The 13,816-nt window shown below is 41.2% G+C and overlaps 2 protein-coding genes across 2 annotated transcripts; one reads left to right on the forward strand and one right to left on the reverse strand.

Moving 5' to 3' along the window:
* Nucleotides 1–1,037: 1,037 nt before the first annotated feature.
* LOC145439220 (putative inhibitor of apoptosis) lies at nt 1,038–5,401 on the reverse strand. The gene is made up of 6 exons (XM_080316718.1): nt 5,243–5,401; nt 4,857–4,989; nt 4,386–4,510; nt 3,910–4,327; nt 3,633–3,839; nt 1,038–3,568 (listed from the first exon to the last, which is right to left on the reverse strand). The coding sequence occupies exons 1-6, from the start codon at nt 5,331–5,333 to the stop codon at nt 3,142–3,144; spliced, it is 1,401 nt and encodes a 466-aa protein (XP_080172844.1). The 5' UTR covers nt 5,334–5,401; the 3' UTR covers nt 1,038–3,141.
* Nucleotides 5,402–7,162: 1,761 nt separating this feature from the next.
* On the forward strand, nt 7,163–13,153 carry LOC145439225 (E3 ubiquitin-protein ligase XIAP-like). The gene is made up of 5 exons (XM_080316729.1): nt 7,163–7,515; nt 8,778–8,910; nt 10,844–10,968; nt 11,023–11,401; nt 12,336–13,153. Exons 1-5 carry the CDS (start codon nt 7,425–7,427, stop codon nt 12,478–12,480), a joined length of 873 nt encoding a protein of 290 aa, XP_080172855.1. The 5' UTR covers nt 7,163–7,424; the 3' UTR covers nt 12,481–13,153.
* Nucleotides 13,154–13,816: the final 663 nt, after the last annotated feature.

Below are 13,816 nucleotides of genomic sequence, written 5' to 3' on the forward strand. Positions count from 1 at the left end.
GAAACCGGTTTTAAACTCTGCTCAATATCAACGTAGCAATACCCAGACGACGTATATACATTGTCTGGTCTGGCCTAGACCGTTAAGGTGTAAGCTTATATTCCCCTGCAAGTCGTCGTCGAAATTGTTAGCAAAGCGACGGAAGATATTGATATTATGGGATTATTATATCATTTTATTGCACCAGTTGATACATTTGACGACGTTTAAAACGTCAATATGTACTTCAGCATTGTGGCATTATGCGGCACGAGTCCTCGCTAGGTATCATCGTGTGCATTAATATAGGCTATCTCTTCACTGAAATGTAGGGTGGGAACTAGCAATATGACGTCACGTGACGTCATGAGGTTCAGGTTCACGCCATCCCTAATGGTAGGGCTCAGATTGTAAAGACCACTATGATATTAAAAATGAAAAATCCAAGTCTCCCTGAATCGGGCTAAGAGTAAAGAAAATTTCTAGGTTGACCAGTTCATTAATTCAGATTGCATATTGACGGCTACACGCTAATTTAAATGAGTAGACGGCTGCAAATTTAATGCTTACGACTGCATGCGGCCGTACGTCCACAGGTTGGCCAGTTCTGGCCTATAATCGAAGTAATGATGAGTAAGGCTGCAACCATACTAATCAGGGCTGGAGGTTACCGGATCACTATTTAACACAGTGACTCTCAAACTCGACCCTCGTGACTAAACGCTTCTCTAACTGCGCTATTTATAAGCATCTTGAAAAAAAAAACATTGCAAAATGTCTGAGCTATCGGGGAGGTTTCCTCGAGAATCATTATAGACAGATATCAGAAGCTGAACGCATATTAACTTTATTCTGTACTAGTCCGAAGGAAACTAATAATTCCAATACCACCACCGAATCCCCGTCATTCTGAAATGTCAATTCGATCTCCCACATTAATAATCTCATCAGCAGTTACGCAATTGATATCTCGCTGTTGCGTTCCGACCGAACACTATGACACTTTACAAGGCGAAGCCTCGCATTTCTGAACTGGTGTCTGAAAGGGAAAGCAGAAGTAATACTGATTTGCATTTAGGCAAGTTTTTATATACAGTAAAATTGCGAGAAGTTGCACTTAATTTTAACAAGAGTTGCAGTAAAAAGTTGCATTTATAATTTTTTATGAGATGCTCAAGGGTTACTTTGTATAATATAACAGTTTAAGATTTGCGGGCTGTCTGCTTGTTTTTTCTTCGCTATTCAATCGATCACGCATACACTTTTATGTTCTTTAGATTTGATACCAACGGCAACATGTCGGCATTTCGCTGTCAGCTACTGCAGAGCTGTCCTATTCGGTACTTTAGCATTTCTCGGATGGCTTGGCGAGACCGCCGGTATTCAGCATGAAAACAACACAATGAGGAAATAATTTCCCCCCAAAAGCTCAAATGCATAGCTATAACCAATGCACCCCTCTCCCAAAAACAAGCCAAATACCACACCCAAAAGCCCTAGATCTGCGAACTTGACCCAACACATTCCAGCAAAATTTGGTGTAGGCTACTTTAACAAAATCTATTGGCTGAAAAAACGTGAACCAGTGACATTGTAATTTTTGGCGGTCCCGCCTGGGCGTCTGTGACTTGGGAAACTAACGAATCCATCACATAATAGCTCTTCGTTATGCAAATGAAAGAGAATAGAACCATACCATAGAAAAAGTTTTATACCATGTTTTTATAAATCCCTCCTTTACATTTTGCGCAATATTTTAAGTTGCATGAAAATATAAATTAATGAAAAAAGTTGCAATATAAAATTCCTACAAACAGAATAAAAAATCATACTAGATAAGTTCTGAGTATCTAGAAGCTGCCGGAAGCTTTAAAAAAGTTGCCAACACGTTCTCAAATAATAACGTTTTCATTTTGTGTCGGAATAGGTGAGGTTCGTTAGATCGAAATTATATTAGCGTTAGTGTTTGTCTAAGAGCAAGGGTCGGCAACCCCTGGCACGAGAGATGATTTTTCATGGCACGCAAAATGAATTGATGGATATGATATATTACGACCGTGTTTGTTGCAAAAAAGGATTTCAAAAGGGACAATCTTGACGCAAATTCATCAGCTATGATTTTGTTAGCAGGCCGATATGCTACAGCATGGTTGGTACGAAGGGAGTCAAAACCAATGTGGTATTGTGTAACGTATACGTAACATTTATAGCATGGCCCAAATCTTAGCTCATGACTCACGTAACCCAGGATCATTGAAATTGGTGATTGATTTCATAAAAAGAAGGATACTGAAGATAATGCATCAACATAATATACATCATAATATACGACATCTCGACAAAACAATGTGAATGTATAATAAGAGCCAGGTGAAAGTTCGTAGAATAAACTTTGCAGAGAGATCAATGACGGTATATCTGTGTTGTGTACAAGCGGGGCCTACCAGAGCCTACGCTATCGTAGACCCCGGTACAAGATTCAACAAAATATGTCAATACAAACAATAAGCCAAGCGTATATACCGAATAATAGTGTTGCATATAGTGAGATCTATAGCGTAGGCATTTTGATACAGATATAAAAGCATTGCGGAACGTGAAGATACATTGTAGAAATACATACAAATTGCTCAGAAAAAAGATGTCAATGATGGTTAGAACTAATCAGAATTCAATAAAATATCAAGAGTGAAATGAATCTCCCATGCTTTGCATAGATCAGAAATGTGCGCTGGATAATCCAAAGAAAATATATTGTCGAATTTACGCAATGCACACTGCACAGCCTATATATATGCGACGATTTCTCTTATTATAGTCGATTGTGCTACTTATACATATTCAAATACATACATACATGATTTTTCTAACCTGCTACACAAATCATATATAGACAGTATTCGCTTCAAAGGTTGACCGATGTTTCGTTTAAATCTTGTATACAAAAAAATATCATGCAAGACGACGAAATTGCAAACAGTCGAAAGTTAAGTGAGGTATTTAAGATAAAATCGGGTTCTTAAATAAGCATTTCTGAAACATGAATAGTACAAAACAACTACTGCATAAAAATATATTTGGAATAATAATTTAATTGTAAGCTTGGAAGCTAGATGATATGACTATTATAGGGAATCGGGTAAAATCGTCAACTGATGAACGTTACGCTCTGTATGTTCTTATTGTTTCCGTTTTCTTACAGCCGCACAAGGGGCAATTTGTAACATGATCAATGCAGCTCTGGCAGGTGCATATGTGACCGCAAGGAATGATAACAATATTGCTAACTTCTTTTTTACACATCCTGCAGAATCGAGTCTCGGCCAGAGAACGCAGCTGCGAAACTAATTCATCGTCCGTGCTTGGTGATTCAACAGCTTGCTGGTGCAGTGGCATTGCCGACTGTTGTGAAACGAATGGCCCTTTTGGATTCACTTCGTTTTCATCGGCATTCTCTTGTACCTCGATATTTCCAGCGTTAGAAGTTGTCTCGGACGACGATCCTTCACTCGGTAGATTCTCATTCGCAAACACAGCGTCCAAAAACTGGCCCTCTTCTCGGTAAAATTCTCCGTCTTGTCGGTATTTTCTACGATTATGATTAGTCCGAGCGTTATTGCGATATAAGGCTCCAAATGCACCTTTTCGCTTACTGTGTGAGGATTTCAGTTATAGTTTCGATGCTGATTCCCATTTCTTTGGCACTTCTTACGTAATCCAATTGCGTCATGGCTTCCTGCACTTTCCTTGTTACGTCACTATTTCGAGAGTGCGAGTGTGCAGCAGGTACAACGTTAGGATATTGCGATGCTACTCGCTCAATGAATGATATCCCTTTGCTGTTTCGCACATATTCACACCTACGCAGCGTAAAACAAACAAGGCTTAGTAAAGCGCGAAAATCTCCACAGTTGAGTCTGGAATACGTACGATGGGAACCATTTCGCGTGTTCAACCCACGGATCGTCATTGTAATCCCAGTTCTGAAGACCACCATTGCAATACCAACATTTAACGCGGTCTCTCTCGCCGATGTAGAACAAGCCCGCATTTGCCAGTTCTTCTGGTGTCGCGCGGAGTCGCTCTGATGGCCAACGGATTCCGCGTCTGTTGTTGAAAGTACATATTCGTGATGCCAGCGATCTCATGTGTGCGTTCAGGGGATTCGGGCAATTTCGTTGGTCTTCCACAGCTTGCGGCGTTAAATTAGAGCTGTTTCGTGGTGGTGTCAGCGTAGTTTCATGTGACTGTGGCAGTGGATTCCGTTGGGACCTTGATGAGTTTGCAGATGACGGTATGATTGGATCGTGTGGTTTGTGATACTCGTTGAGAAATTTCTTGAATATACCTGTTAACGTAATTATCTATTATCATGAATCAATACTTCCATGCGAATATGGACTTACCGCTCGAATTTTGCATCGGTATATTCTGTGTGTCGGTCATGTTCGCTAAGTCACATGTTGGTTTGTGCCATCTTCTGTCTTCTGGATTATCGCCGATCATCCAATTTTCTATTGCTCCTCCACAGCTGCGGATCAGCAAAAGTGATTGTTTACTAATAGCTTTTAGGTGTTTACTGGCGATCATTCAGGCGCTTCAAATAGTTTGACCACAAAAGTGGTTTCCAACCTATGGGTATCGCGAAGGTACCGACCTTTTCTAAGGTTCCCGGATAGGTCTTGGCGAAACTGCTGACCCTCTTCTAGTAATCAGGTCACAAAACTTCGAACTGGGTTGTGGAACATTTTTAAAACGGAGATAAAGTCGGGACCATAAAAAAGGCTGGGAATCGCTGATCTACAATAATACTGTTTTTATCCGTGTACTTGACTTAGTGACTATAAAGTAAGCGCTCACTTTTTGGAGAATCTTACCTGAAACATTTCACTCTATCTTTGTATCCACTGTAATAAAAGCCTGCTGCTGCCATTTCTGTAGGTCGCATTACTGAGTTGTTTGGGAAGCTTTGGAATGTTGCGAGTCTATATTTCTCTCGCCGTGAGTCACCTGTCAAGGTACGATGCTGTTACTTTACTACGCATTGAGTGAAATTCCAAATTCTCATGCTTAGTTCATGCGTATCTACTTTTCGGGGTACTAAAGTTACTTGTGACATGCTTGCATGAAATGGTCGGGAGGCCACCTCCACTTCGACATAGGCAGTTATGACGTTCAGTTACTTAGTCTCTGCAATTGATTTGTGGCATTTTCCGAAGCATGAACTATATCCCAGTCAAATTCTAGTATGAACAAACCATACCTGGAGGTATATACACGCTCACTTGTCCGGGCGGGTCTCTATTCCCGTTCTGAAAATTTCCGTCTGATGTGATTTCACGACGTTTTATCATGCTTCGTTACGGTGTTACTCTGCAACTGTCCTCTATTTCGGTTCAATAGTTACACCTCGCTGATCGTCGATTGACTTTATATATAGGCGGGTGACCCGTCGCTTCATGTCGCGAATTCGAGAGAACCGTTGTTATTACGAGTACTTGCGCACGTAGTGCGATCAAGTAAACAGTAAACAAGCGCAAACAGGCCATCTAGAACTCTAGATATCCCTGACGCAAAATTCATAAATAATATCTGCACTGCATTGACGAAAGCGTATCAGGGGACTTCTGTCCACATGACAGTTATTATTTCTACCGGTGGCATTCCCTAATAAGAGTGCGCTGCGTACATATTCGGTTACACAAGCTCCCATCGATATAAAGGGGTTTGGGTACTATGTATATGAATGATGTTTACTCATTTGGCTATTGGTTATTTCGGGATCAACTCTACTTAAAAACCAGGTATTGTGCATTCGAAAGTCCGCGTTATTAGATAAATCTAAATTAACTTCGGCAATTAACCATTCATTGGTCAATGCTCAAGTTCATTACAATGTAACATTTGAAATGTACCATACATTTCATTTGGAAAAGTCATGTTTTGTTTGTTATATTTGCATTATACATCGCAATACAGGTTATATATACTTTGTACAATAATTGATAGATACCATAGCCTACTCATTATAGGCATACACTTCAAGGCTGAAACGGATAAAACTTGCTATATAAAGCGGCCGAACTGCGATTGCCCTTTTCCTGCAAGCCCCACTTCATTAGTTTATGTATGCACCTAATAGGAGTTTAATTAGGGGTTTAGAGCTGGGGTGTGCAAATATTTTTACCAAGGGGCCAACTGAGAAGCAGGAATCAGCGTGAAGGCCATCATTCACAATCGTACCTGTAGCCAATGTTCCCTCTAAGCTGCGCACGTGCGCAAATGCGCAGTGCTGAAACGGTCTCTGCGTACAGAAAATTTCAGCTGCGCACAAAAAATTCAAAGTGATGTTCTTTTCAGTCGTTGCGCACTGTTGTCCAAGGGACCGCGCAGACTCGTGAAAAATTAGAAGGAACATTGCAAGGTGCAAATAGTGTTATCACTGAAGTGTGAAACCGAGTTACGAGTGCGGCCCGCAAAGGTAAATATTGCGCTCCGTGAAGAAATGAGGATTTGCAATCACGTGCAAAGTGCACCTCACGAAAGAGATTTTTTTCTAGTATGGTCTCGTACGCGTGAGCGATACTGATATCACTTCAATAGCGCATTATTTTCTGGGAATGGCAAAATAACATGGTTTAACAAAGTTGGGCTAGCTCGAAGTTGATCTGCGAGAAACTAACGAATAGTCTTCTCCGCGAGGCATAAACATTGCGTAAGATTTACTCAGGACCGTAACTGCCGCACCCCAAACTCCCCAATTGGAGGGGCCGAAGGGGGGTCAAAAATTATTTCGCGAATCAACATAAATCATGATGTATTTTTTTGGAATTTTTCCAAAAAAAAAATCGCGCCTGGTGATTGGATACCCGATCCCCAATAACAAAAAGTATATACGGATGATTTAGAGAAATGGGCATGTAACGAAGCCATTAGGCCTATACCCAAATTGATAGGAATATATATACAATTCCAGATCATATTGACCGATTCAATCATGAATTATAAAAAAATTTCGCGCTTAGCGCGTTTACGCGAAATAACCACTAAACGGGCACCCAATATAGACGATAAGTACCGGCAAAAAGCGCAGAGCCCAAGGGGGGTCTGGGGGGCTTCGCCCCCCAGATCTTCGGTTATCATCCTATGGGGGCCTGGTTGCGCACTGTTGTCCAAACGCCTGCGCAGTGAGTTGGCCTGGTTGCTCAGACTCGTGAAAAATTAGAGGGAACATTGCCTGTAGCATTTCGCTTTGTCCCTTGGCCGGTGCCCGAGAGATTCAGAAAACACTGAAACATTTTATCATGTATTGACTCAACTGTGCAATGGGTACATATATATAAGCTCGATTCTAGCAGCGGTGACTGAGATTGAACTTTTGAAACTGTACTAGAGTAAGATGAAGGGATCATATAGAACAGTAGAATAATTCGGTATGGTAAAAAATGGCTGATATTGTATATGACGGAGCTTTTTGCAGTGAAGAAAGAGATCCTTCTGAACAAGTCAGCGTGTACAAACTGTACATTCCTCCAGGTATGTAGTACACTGTACAGCAGGGGCGGGCAACTTCTCCAGTCCGCGGGCCGGATATAGGAAAATTGAGTACTTGGCGGGCCGGATTGCTGAATCGATTTATTCGCCCATTTATCCACATATACAAGGAATAAATCGTATTTAATGAATGTATTTTAACGACTGCAACGTCACTTCACCGCCATTTTTAGCCGATAATGACGAAGACAATGTGGATTTGAGAATGCAGGCGTCACCATGTCTGGTTCTCTCTGATCAATCAACACACGGTGCAATCCTTAATTAAGATTTCAAGACGTTCGATAAGTCCAGTACCCCAAATTTACAAAAAAATAATTCATTAGGGTTCAGTAGGTGACGAGATAGCGTGGTTGTTCAACTGTATGACCTAATTAATCTCGATATTGAATTCATGCGGCCTGCGTCCTCTGCGAAATTTGAATAGTGGCCCGTTTTGAGTTAGCAACCCCTGGCATAAGCGGTATCTTACAAAAGCCTAGAAGTCTGCCGTGCTACATGTCGGCAGTTACGGAATCAAAAATAAGAAATATCAGCCAGGTGTAAATGACCAGTGTAGTCGACAAACACCATGATTACCACAAACGACATTAGGGTTGAGTACATCGTAAATGCCGATAATGTAAGCTTTCTCGCTTCGACGAACTTACGCGTAGGCTCCACTCTCGCACCCTGCGCATACCCGTATATATAATAACATTCAGTCACTAAAATTGGACCTAGTAAGCAAGTTGTGGGGAATCTCAGCAGACTAAGGCCGCGGGCCACATTATCATATAAGACGGAAAACAGTCCGCGGGCCGGACAAAATCCTTTCGCGGGCCGGATCCGGCCCGCGGGCCGTATGTTGCCCACCCCTGCTGTACAGCATGTCTAAAGTAAGAACTTGTAAGAGCTCGTTGAAGTAGTCATTGACTGTAATCAAGTTGTCGTATGGTGCCAAATCTTTTCGTGTAAAAGATGGAATGTCTTAGCGTGAGCGAAAGCAATCCATATTAAGTGGAATTGCAATAGAGAGCCGCAAACGATGCTCGAATAAGTAGCAGAATCTCATGTTGAAGTCTACCCCGAAATGCATCTGAATATAGCGCATAATGGTTCATACAGTTGGTTCAAGACTCAAAATGAGAAGCTATTGCGATACAAGTTGAAGTCGTGGTAAAATCATTTATGGGAATCTGCTGAACTATACGTAACTTGGCGGCGTTATTACGTGCGTTACAAAGTCTTTTGAATTGCATAAGGCGATGTACGAAGAGAAGAATATCGACTTGCAACTTTCCAATGCTTCCCAAAGAACTCAACCGCGCAACCAACAGATTTGGCAGCCGCAGGATTTTACTACGTTGGGTACAGGGACAAAGCAAAATGTTTCAGGTATGATTGTGAAATATCAAGTTGCTGAGTTAACGTTTCGTGTGGACGTATGATAGTGCGTTAATGAATGCATGGAAGCTCAATTAGAATCGTGATTTTCAATTGCTTTCAAAGTTCAATTCATGATTTCGCTACCACGCCTAATTGGAGATTGGGAAACTGTGGTCTCTTTATAAAGCAGTAAACCTAAGGTTGTCGATTTACCCAATGATACGCCAAAAATACAATTAGTGCTATATCGCAAGATTACACAGTTACAGATGAAGGAAATCATAATAAATTGTCAAAGCAGTTATACTATACTATTACACTCTTGGCCAGGGGTCGGCAACCTTTTGCTAGTCGCGGGCCAAATTTCGGGTGTACAACCTTTTGGCGGGCCGGATTTTTTCTTAGTACAATATTTTACGCTCACTTCGGTATATTATCCTACATTGCTGCATTCTCAATCATACCAATCAGAAGACACATGTATTTACACTACAACGACACAGAATAATTGTGACAATTGACGCAGCTTGCTTTGTGAAAGGTTTTCAACTTCTGGTAACAAGTCAGATGAACCAAGAATCAGACCCTATTCAAAAGGGACGTTCGAAATACGTGATCTTAGCTTGCTCTTCGTGAATTTCATTGTTCAAAACTATTGTTCACATGCGTACGTGCTTCCAAAAATCGATGCAATTTCTTTTGCATTGCTGGTCAAGCTGGGATAAAGACCAATTTCAAGAACGTACTCTTTGTCAAAGTCATGCAGCGATATGCTCTTTGTATGAAATTTGTCATTCAATTCAACTGCATCGCATTTCAGAAAGGCCCATTTGAAATTTTCAGGCAATGGTATTGGCGTCCACATTAAACAGAATACTGAATAGTCAGAATTCATTTTGTAGAGAAGGAATGTCGGAAAAGCGGGTGAATATTCAGTAGTTAAATTTCGTATCGCAGTTACAAATGTAGTGTTGGTACTAGGTTTTCTCTCCTCCAGTATAGGAAAGTGAGCATAATTTTCTTTGTACTGTTGCCATTTCCGGAGTCACAGATTTGTTTTAAATGCGCCTCAACATCTCATGTATGTAGTTGTTTTCCCCCTGAAGTTGCAAGTTCAATTTGTTCAGATGTGACGTTAAATGTACCAGGAAAGCAAGATGAGATACCCATTTTCGGTTACAAGATTATGAGTCGGCGATATTTGTATTTTCGAGGAAAGTTGCTATTTCATTTCTCAGTTCATACACTCTTGTAAGCATAGCTGCTCGACTCAATGAGCGAACATGACAGATATAGGCCTACATGACATCGCCATATTGATTCTCTGCTTCTAGTAATATCTGGCGTAACTGATTCAGTTGATGAAACAAAAACCATATTAACAGTTTTCACCATTGTGGCCAAAACACTACTCAGGTATTTTTGTCTTGGCACACAATGCCTTCTGGAAAATCAAACTATAGACAGGCTAACTAACATACGGAGGCTAGTTATCTATAATTGAATAATTTGAGATTCCGTCATTGCGTCTGAGATGCTCCAAGCGTTTTTGAAGCAAAGGAAGAACACCTTTATTGTCACACCCCGTTAGAGTGATTAACCCTTTAAAAAAGCATGGAACACATTCGGTTGCGAGATACACCCGATTGATAAGCACTGGATCAGTGATCTAGTCCATCTCCATCTCCTACTTCAACCACCTTCGTTTTATGGCGTAACAATAGACTAATACGATGTAGGCTACTATTATATAGTAGCAATGCCACATTTTTTCATGCAGCGCTGCACTGCAGATTGAAACTCATTATGAAGCGGCGGGCCGTATTCTTGTGATAACTAATTATTATGTCGCTGGCCGGATCCGGCCCGCGGGCCGTAGGTTGCCGACTCTTGCTCTTGGCGAACACCTTTACTTGTTTATGGTAACTAAGCAATCTTGCAGTTGCGGATCAGCAATTGAGAATTGGATGATCGGCGATAATCCTGAAGACAGAAGATGGCACAAATCTACATGTGACTTGGCGGACATGCGCGAAACACAGAATATACCTATGCAAACGTCAAGAGGTAAGTCAATATTATTAAATTTACGATATTTACAGCGACATCCTATTCTGTTAGGTTTATTCAAAGAATTTCTTACTGGGTGCTTCCGGCCACGCGACCCGATCTTACCCATACCAGCCAACTCAGCGATCTCTCAAGGAGCAATTTCACAACCACAAAGATTATCATCGCATCCAAATGGACAAAGAGAAGATAGGAAAACCTGTCTAAATCCTTTGAATCCACATATGAGATCATTAGCAGCCCGTAATAATACTTTCGACAACAGACGGGGTGTCTGTTGGCTGACAGAGCGTCACCGCGCTGCGCTCGAAGAACTCGCAAATGCGGGATGGTGCTCCATCAGCGAACGTTACCGCGTTAAATGTTGGTACTGCAACAGAGGTCTTCAAAGTTTGGACTCCAATTACGAACATGCGGAATGGTTTCCATCGTAAGTATCCAAGAAGCAACTTCGATTATTTCCGCCATAAACTAAATGTCGTTTTCCTCGTCCACTTTAAGGTGTGAATATGTACGAAACACTAAAGCGACGTCATATATTCAACAAGTAGCATCGCAAAACCCTAACGTAGCACCTATTGCCCAATCGCGTTCTGGAAATAGTGATGTAGCAACGGCGGTGCAAGCAGCTATCACGCAGCTAGACTACGTAGCAGGGTTGTAATGACTCGAGTCATGACTCGACTCGAGTCAGACTCAAGTCACGATTTTCGGATGACTCGACTCGACTCGAGTCATGTTCTTAAAATTCGGAAATGACTCGACTCGACTCGAGTCAATCTGTGTATTGACTCGACTTGGACTCGAGTCATTGCGCATGACTCGAAGCAAGTCATTGACTCGAGATTCAGACGGCGAAGACCGACATGTCATTGTAATTTCGAAGCCAACACACTATTGGGATTTCGTTTGTTGGTACTGGTGCTTGAAAATGCGACCAGAAACTGCTAAAAGTGAGGAAAATTGATATATTATAAATGCGAACCATTCAATATCACCAAACATAGTTAAAAAAGTGGGTTTAGGAAGACTTTAACTGGAAACTGAGCAGTCAACACAATGACTTGGACTCGGACTCGAGTCATAATACCATGACTCGGACTCGATCCTCTGTTCGCTGACTTGGACTCGGACTTGACTCGGTGGGAATTGAAAATGACTCGACTTGACTCGAGTCAAAAATATAAAAGTGAGATTGACTTGTGACTCGGAACCTTGTGACTTGGTTACAACCCTGCTACGTAGCAAAGGCCCGAGAAATAGGAATCGACATCGAAATCATAACTCGAATTCTCACGCAGTGAGTCATATGGTTCAATTCAATGAATATTTGAGATATGCATTATGATTAATCGTTTTGCCAGGAAATATCGACTGGACGGAGAGTTTTACCGGGTTGAGGCCCAGTTTTTTGACGATGTCTATGCATTGGAGACTCCCAAACGAAGGATTTCCGGCGGAGGGAGCTTCAAACGCTGGAAATATGGACGTAAAATAAAACACGGATAAAAAAACGAAGTGAATCTGAAACAGTCAATATAATCACAACAGACTTAGCCCGGATGACGAGTTAATGACGCTGTTGAGTTCTCTGACTGAGACCCGACGCTGACTCAACTGTCAAAACGAACTGTTATCTGTCCTTGTGGTCCCATTTGCATTTGTCAGAATTTTATATCGATAATGCTTTAAATTGTCCATTGTGCGGTGCCATTATGTATTTTAAATTCAACTTCAATACTGTGAATAGTGCACGCAGGACACGCCGCATGATTGCCGAAGCTGCCGATATTAACATCTTGCACTGTGGACTGTGTGCATACATCGAATGTCCGGTACCGATTACCGAATCCGAATAGTCATAACTTTGCAATTCATCCCTAAGTTACAAATGTGACCCGAGGACGAAAATAATTCTCCACGTGACAAAATGCCAATTTGGAATCAAGTACGTCTCTCGATAAGTATTTTTCTTCAGTTTGGACAGGTATAAGTATCAGCGATTCCAATGTAGTCCGAGTAATGACCATTATTACCCGACTTCCGAAAATATCATGTTTTACACGTTAATTGTGAAGAGATAACAATAAAACCAGGGAGAAAGTAAATCGATAAGTCTTATGTGCGCCTTCATTTATTCTCGCTTTTTAGTAAATCGCGTAATAAAAGTTGGCAACGATGAGGTAGTGTGTGTTTGTGAATCTGATCTATGGAATTGATGAAATAACTCGTAGAAGAACTAGGAGCTGGAAACGAAGCCTCTCAGAGGTTGGTCTAATCAACTCGCGGGGATGCAAGACCACGTTTTTCGTGGAATTGAATGTGATTCACGATATTATGATCGCGTTGTCTAAAAACGAACTAAACATCCGAGTCGGTAGCAAACGATCTGCTGAACCTGCCACTAAACTATAAACCTGATACTATAAACATCAAAGTGTTGTTCTGTGATTATTATATCTGAGCCACTCGAGCCAATCTGAAAAATTTGCCAGAAGACCGTTTCGTATTTTCACGCAAGTTTGAGAACCACTGTTCTACCTATAGGGTTGCATTTTAAACAAAGACTTTTTTAAGTTGTATAATTATGCCATAATTGTGTAAATACTTTCCACAAACATGTTGCATGAGCCCCCGGACGACAATTACCACCCGATATAGCCGACGTATACGAAATGGGATGGTTGAAACCCTCGAAATAGTCGGTTCAACAGTTAAAGTACGTAGATATAGAATTATAGATCATTGGTACGGAATCAATGTTCTGATGATGATGACGCCGACCGTAAAAATCCTGCAAGACGAAGTAGTCCTGATTAAAGATATTTTTGGTCCGTATATGACT

The sequence above is a fragment of the Botryllus schlosseri genome, chromosome 5, assembly GCF_051294905.1.
Source record: "Botryllus schlosseri isolate E-star chromosome 5, Bs_hap1, whole genome shotgun sequence".
In the NCBI taxonomy this organism is placed as follows: Eukaryota; Metazoa; Chordata; class Ascidiacea; order Stolidobranchia; family Styelidae; genus Botryllus; species Botryllus schlosseri.